Source organism: Condylura cristata, unplaced genomic scaffold, assembly GCF_000260355.1.
Source record: "Condylura cristata isolate star-nosed mole 26May11 unplaced genomic scaffold, ConCri1.0 scaffold00028, whole genome shotgun sequence".
In the NCBI taxonomy this organism is placed as follows: domain Eukaryota; kingdom Metazoa; phylum Chordata; class Mammalia; order Eulipotyphla; family Talpidae; genus Condylura; species Condylura cristata.
In genome coordinates this window covers 13349192-13361653 of record NW_004567129.1, presented here as the reverse complement: position 1 = coordinate 13361653, position 12462 = coordinate 13349192, and the positions used below count along the sequence as shown (strand labels likewise).

At 55.1% G+C, this 12462-nt stretch overlaps 1 protein-coding gene across 1 annotated transcript in view; it reads right to left on the bottom strand.

Moving 5' to 3' along the window:
* CALB2 (calbindin 2) overlaps nucleotides 1–12462 on the bottom strand; it is a 21371-nt gene that overhangs the window by 7969 nt on the left and 940 nt on the right. Inside the window, exons 2-3 of the mRNA XM_004690402.2 lie at nucleotides 2593–2669; nucleotides 323–412 (exon numbers count right to left, since the gene is read on the bottom strand). Of these exons, the coding sequence (XP_004690459.1) occupies nucleotides 323–412; nucleotides 2593–2669 (167 nt within the window). The remainder of the gene's footprint in view (nucleotides 1–322; nucleotides 413–2592; nucleotides 2670–12462) is intronic.

The window sequence follows — 12462 nt, the reverse complement described above, 5'->3', positions numbered from 1 at the left end:
CGGGGGCCCCCGGGTGGAGGGTGGGCGCTGCCGCCGGCCGGCCCTCACGGCCGCGCCCCCAGTCCCCCCCAGACATGGCCTTCCCAGCCTCGCTGGCCACGCAGCACTTCCTGCTGGAGGAGGAGAAGCGGGCGCGGGAGCTGGAGAAGCTGCTCAACACGCACATCGACGCGCTGCAGAGGCACACGGACCGCACGCTGTGCCGGCACGCGCGGGCCCCGCAGCACAGGCCGGCCTGAGCGAGCGCCCAGGCCCCCCCCAGTGGCTGGGGGAGAGGCCCCGCAGCACAGGCCGGCCCCGGGGGCTCTGGGAAGCCACTCACCTCAGCCATCTCGATTTTCCCGTCTGAGTTCTTATCATACTTCTGCATGAACTCCTTCATCTTTTCCCCGAAGTTGTCACTCTTTGATATCTGCGGGAAGACAAGTGGGCCAAGAAGCCTGCGGGGGCCCTGGGACAGCAGGGTGGGGGGCATTTTGTGCCCCCAATACGGAACCATTTTGTGCCGGCATGGAACAAGGTGGCTCCAGGTGAGGTCAGGGCTGCACCTTTTCCTTTTCAAGACTGGGAACAGGACATGCTGCAAGAGCTGGCCCGTGTAATTAAGTATGCCTGCCTCCCACCCCTGCCCCCCACTCCAGGCGGATTAAACCGCAGCTCACTCTTAATGCGATGACTGTTCCTACCTCCTAGAGGTCCGGCCTGAGGGAGCATGTAATAAACCCAGCCTAATCCAGTGACCTTCCGTGGGCCCTCAGCACCCCACCAATGCGAGGTAAGTGACCTGTCTCCTTGAAAGACTAGCCATTTCACCATATTTCTCACTGTACCAGAAAAATGTGAGGAGAAAGCCTTCGGTGGCAGAGGGGTTCGTAAGTAGTCTGGTAGGTTGTCCCGCCGGCCAGGAAGGCTGGGCATGCGGGCAGTTCCTTCAGCCTGTCGTCTCCCAGTGAAGGTCGAGGTGTCGCTCACTGTTTGCACTAGGTAACCCAGGCCTCCTCCCTGCCCTCCTGGGTGACTGCTGAGCGGGCGTGTGCTTCCAGAGTTGGGCCAAGAGAGTCCCCCCCAACTCGCAGCATCTTTTCTGGATACCTTCTATTGCTTCTTGTTTGGAAGGGGCCTGTGCGTGCCAAGGTGCATTCGTTTATTAATAACTCTTGCTTTACACTTACAAATGGAATGACCCTAGGCCCTTATTCCAGGTGGGCTTGTCCACTTTACAGACAAATGGAGGCCAACATGGGGTGATGTCATCCAAGGCCCTGGGGGAGGGGCCGGAATGGGAAGTGGGGCTCCAGTGTCCGTGGTCGGTGTTCCTCCTGCCCCGACAGCTGCTCTGACAGCCCGTCCTTTAGGTTCCAGCTGAGATTGTGCTGGCAGGCGCCCGGGGAGGGAGGGAATGACTCAGCGAAGGATTTCAGAGTTGAAGCACTTTCACCAAAACAAGTTCCCCTGCCTCCCTCGAGACCAACATCAGGTTTGAAGCCCGGGCTGGCTGAGATCCAGGCTCTAGGATCCCAGTCTTGAGGGTGGCAGGGAATGGTGATGAGCAAACACGCGAGTCACCTCTGCGGCCTAAGACCATTTCACCTGGGCACCTCTCAGGCAGCTCACCTGAGGGGGTTGTGACCCATCTTGTGTACCTTCTTCAAGGACTTGCTAATGAGCGGTGGGTTGGGGTCTAGAGGGCCCTGGACCCCTAGGACCTGCAAGGGGAGCTAGGGAGGGAGCGGGTCCGACCCCGTTTCAGAACCCTGCCCAGGAATCACAACAGACTGGGTCCAGACACCTCACCACGACAGCCCCCCTCAAAAGCCTCTAGTGAATTCACCAGTGCAGGCTGGTGCTGGGGGAGCAGGGTCCTTGCTGCTGAGGGCCTGGGACGGATCTGGAGCCCCCTCAGGCAGGTGAGGAAGGGCCGCGGACACCTGCACACACAGGGCCAGCAGTGCTGTCAGGCACGGATATTGGTTTGGAGTAATTCTGTTTCCCTCTAAGTCCCTGCTGAGGAGTCTGGTCTTTGTGGGTCTAGAACTATGGTTCTCTGGAGGGGACGGTCCTGCACTGCCACGATCTTAAGGCGACATCTGGCAAAATCTGGAGCATTTCTGATGATCACAACTTGGGGGGTTGCTGCTGGCATCTTGTGATAGACAGCTAGGGATGCTGCAGATCATCAATGATGCACAGGACAGCCCCATGACAAAAAGGGTCAGGTCCCAAATGTCACTGGTACACTGAGAAGCCCGGGTATACAAGAGGGCCCTGGGGACACCCCACACACCTGACCTTGAGTCGTGACCCCTCTGAACACATTTCTACACATTTGGACACAAACCCAGAGCTTTGCAGTTTTAGGGGCATTCATCAATGCCTTTTGCTCATTTACAAACATCCCTAAACCCCAGATAACCTTAGGATAGATATAAAGGTCAGGTTCTCTAGGTAGGGGGTATTCCATTAAAAAATATTCCTGCAAATGAGAGAAAAATGACATGCCAAGCTCAGGGGCGTCGGCCAGCTGATGACATGACTTGGGACACAGACGACACGCGTAGCCACAGTCAGAAAATTGCACACCCTGGGGCTTACCATGCCAGAGCCTTTCCTCGCCTTCTCCAGCTCTTGGAAAAAGTTTTCTAGCTCTTTGCCTTCAATATACCCATTTCCTGTAAGAGCAAAGAACAAAGCAGTTCATCTGGGAGCTAAGTAGTGAGGCTGACAGGTCAGAGGGGGCTGGGGAGGTCGAGAAGGGCTTCTTCCTGATCAACAAGCCAGTGCCAGGCCCCGCCAAGGATTGCACCCAGGGGGTGGGCACCCACACATGTAAGATACGTAGGAGCACCCAGTGCCTGAGCCTAGCCCGAGAGGTGAGCAGGGTGGCCGCTGCCAGGCGCTGGAAACCCAGCATTGTGGAGGTTTGTCGGCAACCAGGATGGATGAGGTGGGAGGCAGAACTCTGGGAGGGGGAGGTGAACTGAGTTGAAGGAGTCAACCCCCACAATTTTCAACCATCTAGAGTCTCAGAATGTGACCTTATTTGGAAATATGGTGTTTGCAGTTAAGTAGATTAGGGAGTCCCCAACTCCAGTCTCTGGTGTTGGGGAAGCTCTGGGAGGACCGCCGGGGCCTGGAGGAACCAAGCTTCAAGTCGAATGGTAGTGGGGTGACTAGCACCCTCAGAACAACCCTGCACCTCAAGCCTCCAGAAGGAAGCCACCCCGTGTCGCCTTGAGTTTGGACTTCCAGAAGTGCGAGCCAGTGAATTTCTGTTGTCCCACGCCACCCAGTTGGGGTGCTTTGTTACAGAAACTAATCCAGAGGGAACAGCAAAAGAGAAAGGCTGGGGCATCTGTCCAGGGGTGAGTCTCTGAGAGTCGAGAGTTGAGAGTCGGCCTCAGGAGGCGCCCACCACCCTTTCCCGGGAGAGAGGCCCAGAGGCTGTGGCTGCAGCCCCACCCTGGTTTTGGGGAGGAGGCCCCGTCACTCCTGCACAGTGCAGTCTTACAGTAACCTTACAGTGACTAAATGTCACAGCTAAGTGGGTCTCGTGTACGTCACTGTTGTTTGACTGCGTGACCAGGCCTGTGTATGAGAGGGGAAGGAGCCTGGCTGAAGAGCACCATTACGGGGACCACGGACCAAGATCAAGGTCTGACCGTGAGATTACAGAAGTAATGAGACGTCCTGTAGGCTCTCACGCCTGGAGCCCAGGTGACCTAGAAGCAGGGTGAGCTTGACCACACTGCAGGGAAATTGGACAAGTCTCCGGCAGTGTGACCCAGGCTGCTGTCCCTGGGCTGCATCCCCTGAGGGCTGCAGGGAACCCAGGTGTCTGTCTGGCTCCCGTCCTCCAGTGCTCTGATGTAACTGGTTTCAGGTGTGAACTAAGCATCTCTTTTTAAAGCTCCCCAGGTGATGTCCTTGTGTAGTAAGGTCTGGAAACCACTGGCCCAACGTCAGGTTCCAAATCTGACCTAAAGCAGCTCAACAAGGTTCCCACAGAGAATATACAACCTGAATGGGAAAGAGAGGGGCAGGTGGTTGTCTGCTTTAGGTGAAGGGAATTGCAAACTGCACAAAGAAAATAAGGACCGAGTATTTCCTCTGGCCTTCCTTGGGGTGGGTGTGGGAGTCAGGAATTTAGATTCTGATTTAACCTCAGAGGCGCCCTCTAGTGGAGAAGTCACACAATAGTAGAGAATCGCAAGGGATAAAGGATGTTTTTTTTTTTTTTTTAAAGGATGTATTTTTTTGTCTGCTGAGAAAAGATTTTGATTGTTATTGAGGTTGGAGAAATGAAACTAGAATTACCTTTTCCCCTCCCTTAGTCTTGAGTGGTCATTTTCTTCTCGAATGACCTGCAAAACTTTTTGGAATACGCTTGGGAAAAGCTTCCTGGAATTTCAAGAGTGAGAGCCTAAGGCCTGGGAGACCAACTGCAGTTGGGGTGGGGGTGGGGTTCCTAGGCAAAGGGACGTCTAGCGGATGATGCCTCTGAGTAGGAGGAAAGAGTAATTTTCTTCTCCATGGTCACTTCTGGAATGATCTGGCCATCACCCCACTTCTTAGGAAGCTGAACTCAGCTCTGGGCCCAGGTGTAGCCTGCAGAAGCCGGAGGCTGGGATGCAGGTGGGGCTTCACACCTCACACACACATTGGGCTCCCGTGAAGCAGAGGCCTCAGAGCCAGCGGGTGGATGTGAAAGTGAGTGTGTCTGTTTTAGGAATTAGGAAGTGGCTGAAGTGAACTTGGGGGCCAGCCTGGCAGTGCAGGGGGGTCTCGTTCCCAGAGGAGCCACTGCTTGACTCTGAAGAGCCCCTCCTGCCATCCCAGCGATTCTGCATTTGTTCTCCAGCTCTTTTACTGGCTATTTGGGGTTTTGCAGAGTGACAGGCCTTTTTGAGTGAGGGATGGAGCAAGGGGCAGAGGACCAATAGGAAATTAATCCAAACAGGAAATTTCCAGATAGTGTCAAGTGCAATGAAGGAATGATGATGTTAACAGGGATCGGCTGCCAGGGTGGCTTGGGTGGGGTGGGCAGGGACAGCCACCCCGAGAAGCCCAGCTGCCTACAGAGGTTGGAGAAAGAAGTGTAACGTTAGGCAGGGTGAAGGGGTCCAGGAGCTGGGATGAAGGCACTGAATGAGCTGAGTGGGCAGCAGGATGTGCCCAGAGGCCGGACGAGCTGCTCTGGTCAGGCCAGGGATTCCACCACCACTATCTATACCCCCAACATAGGCACAAAGGTGGCTCAGTTTGACCAATCTTTGTTCTTCTGAACTGACAAAAACTTGAACTTTGCGCCTGGAATTGGGGAGCCAGAGGCTGGCATCCCAAGCATTTGACAATCTTTGGGAATGAGGCAGCCAGACGAGAATCACTAGGTCCTTCCAGTAGAAGACGGTGAGGAGCAGAGATGAGAGAGCAGGCAGGGGCTTTGGGGCCACAGGGGGCACCCCCATCACTGAGGGAAAGACCTCGCTGCTTTGCCTCCCTCAGATCACCCCCGACCCATCACCCATAATCTGGGGATGGGGTTGAAGACAGGTTGGCCTACATCCTACTGCAAAGACCTTCTGCACTGGACGAGTGATTTGCATTTTAGCGCCTGCTAATGGGGGGTGGGGGTGAAAGGTTGCCAAGCTCCGTTCCTGTGCATGGGCATCCAGAGAGACGCAGTTACTATGGCAACCACGACCCCTACTCCCCCCCCCCCATATCAAACCACATCAGGAGACCATTCAGGACAGGGAGTTAGGTGGGGGTTGGGGACGCTGCACCATCATCTCTTGCTTTCCCCTCACTTAAAGTCACGTACTCTTTTTTAAAAATTCATCTGACCACAGATGCTGGGGAAGCCTTGATGGAGGGGTGCGCCGCCCCACAGGGGAAAGAAGCTCACCTGTGTCTCCCTGAGACCTGAGTATGCAGATTTCCTACGAGTTGAGCAGCTAAGAGGCACCCGAGTGAGAGAAGTCCACCACCGGACACATGGCTGCCCAGGGATGGTGAGCAAAGCTACCTCTCCTCCGTTTCTTGATCCTCAAAATGGGTCAAACTATTTATGTGCCCTTTCTTCTTTAGAGGACTGTTGTGAGATCCACACAGGAAATGTGGTGCAAACATGCTGGAAAATGTAAAATCGCACATAAATGCAAAGCATCCTTTTTATAGTCTGTCCTCCTAGGCTCCTCTTGGGCTCAAAGCATCCCCTAGGGGGCGCTCTCTGGGCAGTGGCGGCTCAGTCCAGGCGGTGTACTAGGATGGCTTGGGAAGCTTTTCCAACAATAGCACTGCTGGGCCCACCCCAGGCTTCCAGTTGAACTGCTGGGGTGGGGAGGGACCTCTCTCAGAGTGTTCCCAAAGCTCTACAGGTGATTGTAAAGTGCAGTTAGTGGCACCTTTAAGAACTGTTTCACAGCAGCTGGTGCCAGATTTTAAGGTGCTTGTGAATTACCTGGGGGGAACTTTTAAAAATGAAGAGTCTGGGCCCTCCCCAGGATGCAGCACTGCAAGCTGGCCACAGCTGCTTCAGTCCAAGTTCGATCCCCAGCCCTAGAGGTGACCCACATGGCAGACCTCTCCTGACCCGCCCGCTGCTCCCCTCAGCAGTGGATTTCAGTAGATCCATCTGTCCTGCTCCCCACTCTGTTTCTGCTGATTCCTCTCGCCCTTGCACCTCTGGCTTAGACTCCAGCTCTTGCATGTGTAAATAAATAAAAAAATAAAAAATAAAATCTTAAAAAGAAAAAGAAAAGCCAGAAGTAGCTCAAAGACACTTACTTGAATGTAGCCAGGTTACTGCCTGTGGCAACAGACAATGGTGGTTGGGAGGATGCTGGCTGAGCTTGGAAATGGGGATGGCAGCCCCGGGCCTGGTATTGCCCAGTGACCATGGGCCCATGGAGCAGAGGGCCTAGACCAGCGCGACTCAGAGAGGGGGACCCATGCAGGCCATAGCAGTGCCTGTGACCCTGTCAGAAATACAAGTTCTTGGGATCCACCTTGGACTACCTGAATCAACTTTGGGCCCAGAAATCTGTGTTTTAAGGCATTCTGCACACTCAGGTTCGAGAATGGGAGTAGTCGGTGCTCACTGTGCTGTTTTCTCTGGGGTATGAGGTGTAGAGAAAATAAACTGCCTCGCAGTTTCACATGGCGTTCCTGGGGCTGGGCCACTTGGCTATGGTCCAGAGTCCCAACTTACATAAAAGCAAATAGCCCAGTACCCTCAGACGCCCAGGCACTGTCAGGTACCACTCTCTGGGCCAAAAAAGGGGCTCCTCCATGTGCTGCCCTGCCAGTAACGTCTACTTTGTGTGTGCACCCCATTTGTAAAGCACTCACAGTTCCCACCTGCCCATCTGGTCGGTAGGTCTCTGCCAGGGAAGCAGACTGGCATTATGGACCTGTCTCAGAGGAGGAATTTGAGGGGGGAAGAGTTAGTGGCATAGCGCCCCACCCTTGGGTTCCCCTGCTTTCCTGCCACTTCTGGCTGGGCCGACCTCCATCCATGTCTGACTCGTTTTCTGCTCAGGGAATCATAACGATGTGCACAGGCACACACTGTCCTCGCAGCGGCTCCTGGGGCAGGAGAATAGCAACACCCATGCGAACAGCTACTAGTTGAATGTTCCAACACTCGCTCTTTAATCTGCTTTACTGGTCTGTGCTGTGCTGCCTCTGGAACAGCGGCTCCCGAGCTGGCCAGGTCCCGAACCTGTGGACATGTGGCAGACCGAGGCTGGGCCTGCTCCAGGCGTAGGCGAGGCCAGAAGGATGGGGCAGATTGGGAGAGGAGGGACAGCAGCGAGCCAAAGAAGAGGGGGAGAGGGCCGAAGCCAGAGGCCCCAGATGGGCGGGCCTGGCAAAGGAGGGCACATGATGTAATTCGCCAGGGGAGGCCAGGGCTGGCCAGGGAGCGGCTGTTCTTGGAGAGCCTCGCGCCTGCTCTATTAATTCTGGCTCCCTGGGTACTTGCAGAGATTTCCCTGAGGGGTCTCTTTAGCCCTGGAAACCTCCACCACGGGCTCAGCTAGTACAACCACTGAAATCTGGCAGGGAATAAACAAGGCAAGCGGCCAGGGACGCTGGCTCGCTGGGCTGGGGCTGCCCTGCAAGGCGGGCTGCTCGTCTTGCTTGTGAAGATGTGTGTCAGCGGTAGCCTCCCCTGAGGAGTCCCCGCTCCTCTCAGACTCACCTGCTACTCCCACCCCCGAACTGGTGCAGTCACCATCTGAGTGGTAGGGTGATGGACATGAGACCTGCGGAGCTCTACAACGGGGTTCAAAGAAAGCCGGCCTAAGGCAACCATGACCTGGGTCCCCTGCCCCAGACCCCTGTGGCTTCAGCATGCCAAGAAGCAGTTACTTTCATAAATCCTAGAATTGAATTATGACGAGCACATGATGCTGCGCTGCGAAGGTTGCAGTATTTATGTAAATGTAGTATCTCCCAGATATTTTGGGACCCTGCCTGGGCGTGTCTTCCTTGCAGTGTTCCGAGAGCCCTAATTCAGGTCAGTGCAGTCCTCCATGCCACTTTCTGGGGGATGCTGTTGATTAGCTTCCCCCACACGCCCCTAACACTCCCATTTAGCAGTGACAGGGTGGGCTCGGAGAGCCGCCTGGGCACTGGGGTCTGGCAAGTGCTCTGGCTGGGTGGGCCTGAAGGACTAATTTTCAAAGTTCCTTAGGCCACACAGGTAGGGAACTGGGCTCAGGCCTCTGTAGAGGCTTCAAGAGTCCCCTTGGTCACCAGGACCATTTGGAAGTGGGCAAAGGCCCAGAAGAGTCTGGGCAGATTCCCACACTTGGATACGCGCGCACACACACACACACACACTTCTTTTGGGGGGGGGATCGATGAAGTGATTTTCTTTTTATATCCTTATCGTTGTGCAGATTACACAAGACACATGGGTCTGTAAGTTTCAAACCCTGTAGAAATTAAGTGATGAGAATGCCTTTTCATTTTACTCCACACACTGCAGATCTATTCCTGTCGTATTCTTTCAGTTTTTTCCCAGCATACTGCATTAATAATAAAAATGGACTCAGACTATCATTATATTCTGCTTTTTTTTTTTAATCTTAATATATTCTGGACAGCTTTCCAGGTCAGACAAAATGCTTCTCCTCAGGGGTTGCATAATATTCCACTTTATAGATGGGCGCACTTTCTTTTTGGGGGTCCCAATGCAGCATTTCCCTCCCAATTTACAATATTCCCAGCCCCCCTTTCAACTTGGATCCCCAATTTCTTTGCCACAGGCATTTTTGTCACATAGCTAGTTGGCCGCAAGGAAATTCGGCCCAAAAGAGAAAATAACTGGCTGATAGCATGGTTTCAACTGGTGCATGATACTAGAAAATGATAGTACATCAGCCTGCAAACTCGTGGGTGGGTACCGTCATTCTCTCATCCATCAACACCTGAAGTTTACCAAGTTATGGCAAATAGAAGAGAAGGCTAGTAATTCCCAAGCCTTCCAGAGCACGGGTTCTTCAGCTTTTTCAGACACAGGCACGCGTCTGGAGGCTGTCGTTACCAAGTTAAGTGCATCAGGTACAAGTTGGAGGTAAAAGAACAAGACTCGTCATAACCCCCCCCATCCCCCTTTGGCCGTCCCCCTCCCCCCAAAGAAATGGTTATGTGAAGCCTGATGACTACAGATTCCTTCAGAATGGTGAAACTCTTTGGCTATCTCTTAGCGGAGAACACTGCAGACCACTTGGGGCTCTGGCCCGAAGCTGGCGCGGGCGACGCGCAGGCGCGGGCTCCCGCACGTGGGCCGCGTGCCGGCGCCTCCGCGGCACCTTCCGGCGGAAGGTTTCCCTGTGGAGAACCGAGGCCGCCGGTGGAAGCCGAGTCCCCAGCCGACCACCTCAGTCTCAGAGAAACTCCCGGACGCACACTGACTGTGCACCAGTTTCTGTTCCCTTTTACGACAAAACTGCCTTACGGCCAGGTAGTTTTTCGCGGTGGGAAAAGTGCCGGAAAGGCCTCAGCGCGCAGCTGACTGGAGCGGCGTCCAGTGAGCGGCGGCGTCGGCCGAGGCGAGGCTCCGAGTCCCGCGCCTGCCCTCGGCATCTGGAGGGCCCCAACCCAGGAGCGGCAGAGTGCGGGTAGGCCCCAGGGCAGGGCCTGCCACCCCCAAACAGGCCCCCCTGCGGGGTCCCCGCAGGGGTCTGGGGGACAGGTCCACGTCGCGCAGGGCGGGCAGGCGGGCGGGCGGGAGGCAGAGGGGCCGGACGGGGGCCAAGGGAGAGGGGCGCGGCCCTCCTGTCCCACTTCTGCCCCTTTGGGGACTCTGCGCCCCTGAAGGCCTGACCTTGGATGACCGCCAAGACGGGGTCTGGGAGCGACCAAGGGGTCCAGACGGGAGAGAGGGGACTGACACACGGGGTTCTGGGGTCCCCCCACGGACCCACTTTGCAGTGTGAGTTTACGAAAAGAACTTGGTAGAGTTGTTCTGGAACGCTCGGAGTCCAGTTTCTGCACCGCAGACTGCGCCGCCCTTCCTCGCTGCGAGGTTAGGAGCCTTTTCAGCTCTTGGCGCCAGCCGGGGGAGGAAGACTGCCGCGGTGTAGAGAGCAGCTGGGGAGGGGGACCCCCCCAACCCTTTCCTGGTCTCTGTTTACAGCACACTGGAGGGCGGGGCAGCCTCCCCTGGAGCCTGCGGTTAATTGGGCCCCTAATTGGGCCCCTGTGGCCACACCGCAGGCAGGTCCTCCAGGAGCGGAGGACTCAGTGTGGCGAGAACCCCAAGGTGAAACACAAGCTAGGGCTAGCAAGAGGGGTTCCAGTGAGGGCCGGGAGCGCTTGGGTGTGTGTGTGTGTGTGTGTGAAGTGGTGGCTCCCTGGCAGTGTTAGGGAGGGTCACGGTAGGAAGGTCAAAGCCGAGGCACACAGCAAGGTGCCTACAGCCTCATTTTGGACCTATGGCAGGGATTCTGGGGTGGCTGTACCCTCAGCTTCGTAATACAGACTAAGTGCAGACCTCGCTAGCATTTTAATGCCAGTTGCCCTCCTTCTCTGAAAGGCCCCCACACAGGAGGGGACAGAGAGGGCACTGAATGCCTGGTGGACATGGAGGCAAGAAGAAATCTAGCTCCCTTTTCACAGAGGAGAAGGGGACAGCCAGAGGTACAGGGAGTGGCAGGGCTGTGTGGGGGTGTCTTCAAAGACTCCTGAGTCCTTCCTACCTCAGTTTGGGTATGTTGTAGCTAACCGAGGGCCCCTTTCTAAATGAAAGGAATTGCCCATCACCTTGGGGCTGGGGGCTTTTCTGTGGACCAGCAAGAGGAAACTTGTACCTCTCATCCAGAAAAACCCCTCTTGCAGCCCCAGCAGGTGTTCAGGACCCAGAGTGGGGTAAGTGCTGGTGACCTTGCTATATGACCTGGAAGTTTCTCACCTGTGCTGCCTCCTTGCCTGCAGGAGGAGAATCCTCATCTGCCTGGCAGCCTCGCAGTGCGGATTCAAGCAGGTGCACTTATATTTTGAAGAGCACAAAGTCTCAGATAAATGGAGGGATCTGTAGGCTTAGCAAGAGTGCTATTGGTTGTCCCTGCTAAAACAGGGGGGAAGCAGGGCTGCAGAGTCCTCTGTTTACAGCTGACTCATCTGGCAGGAGACTGGGCACATAACCTTGGCCACTTGGTAACTTTCCTTGAACCATGCTAGTCTCTGGTGCAGATAAACTGGCAGGAGCATCCTCAGGGAGTGTGTATGTCTGTCATCAAGAATACTAAGCGGCTGCAATCTTCTCACAGCCCTTTCACCAGGGGAGTGTTATGGCACCAGCAAGGGGCTGGAATTACCACCTCTCCTTGGACCCATTTTACAGATTTACAGACCTGCCCACCTCCCTTAGTAATTCATGGGCTGATCATGGTTCTGACCTGGGTATCACATGCCCAGTCCTCTGCCCACCTCTGACCCCCAGCTTTCTCAGAGGCTCCAAGAGAATTAAACTTCATGTATTAGCCTCCCCAAGCTCTAACCTGTGCCTTTCCAAGCACTCAAGATAGAGGGCCTCAGTTGATCCAGTCAGCCCTGCCCAGACCAGGAAGGGAGGAGGAAAGAATCGAAGAAGCCACCACTGATCCTCCCTCTGGTTCCCAACCCCCACTCCCATCAGTCCCAGGATAAACACACTAAGCCACCAAACTGCCAGTGGGCTGAGATGCCAGGACATTCTGGATGCCCACCCCAGCCAGGTGCGCACAGACGGAAGTTATTATTTGGGGTGGTGGAGAACTCATCAAAGGGGATATTAGAAGCCTTGGATGGGGGAGATGAGTCGCTCCTTTTATGTCTGAGTCAGACCACCGTGGACTCTTGGAGCCCCAGGGGTAGGGACCACTTCCACAAGTCATTTTGTCCAACCCATGTTTTTTTGGCAAACCAATGCCAAGACCACCTGGAGCAGTGGCTGCTCACTGAGGCATTTGA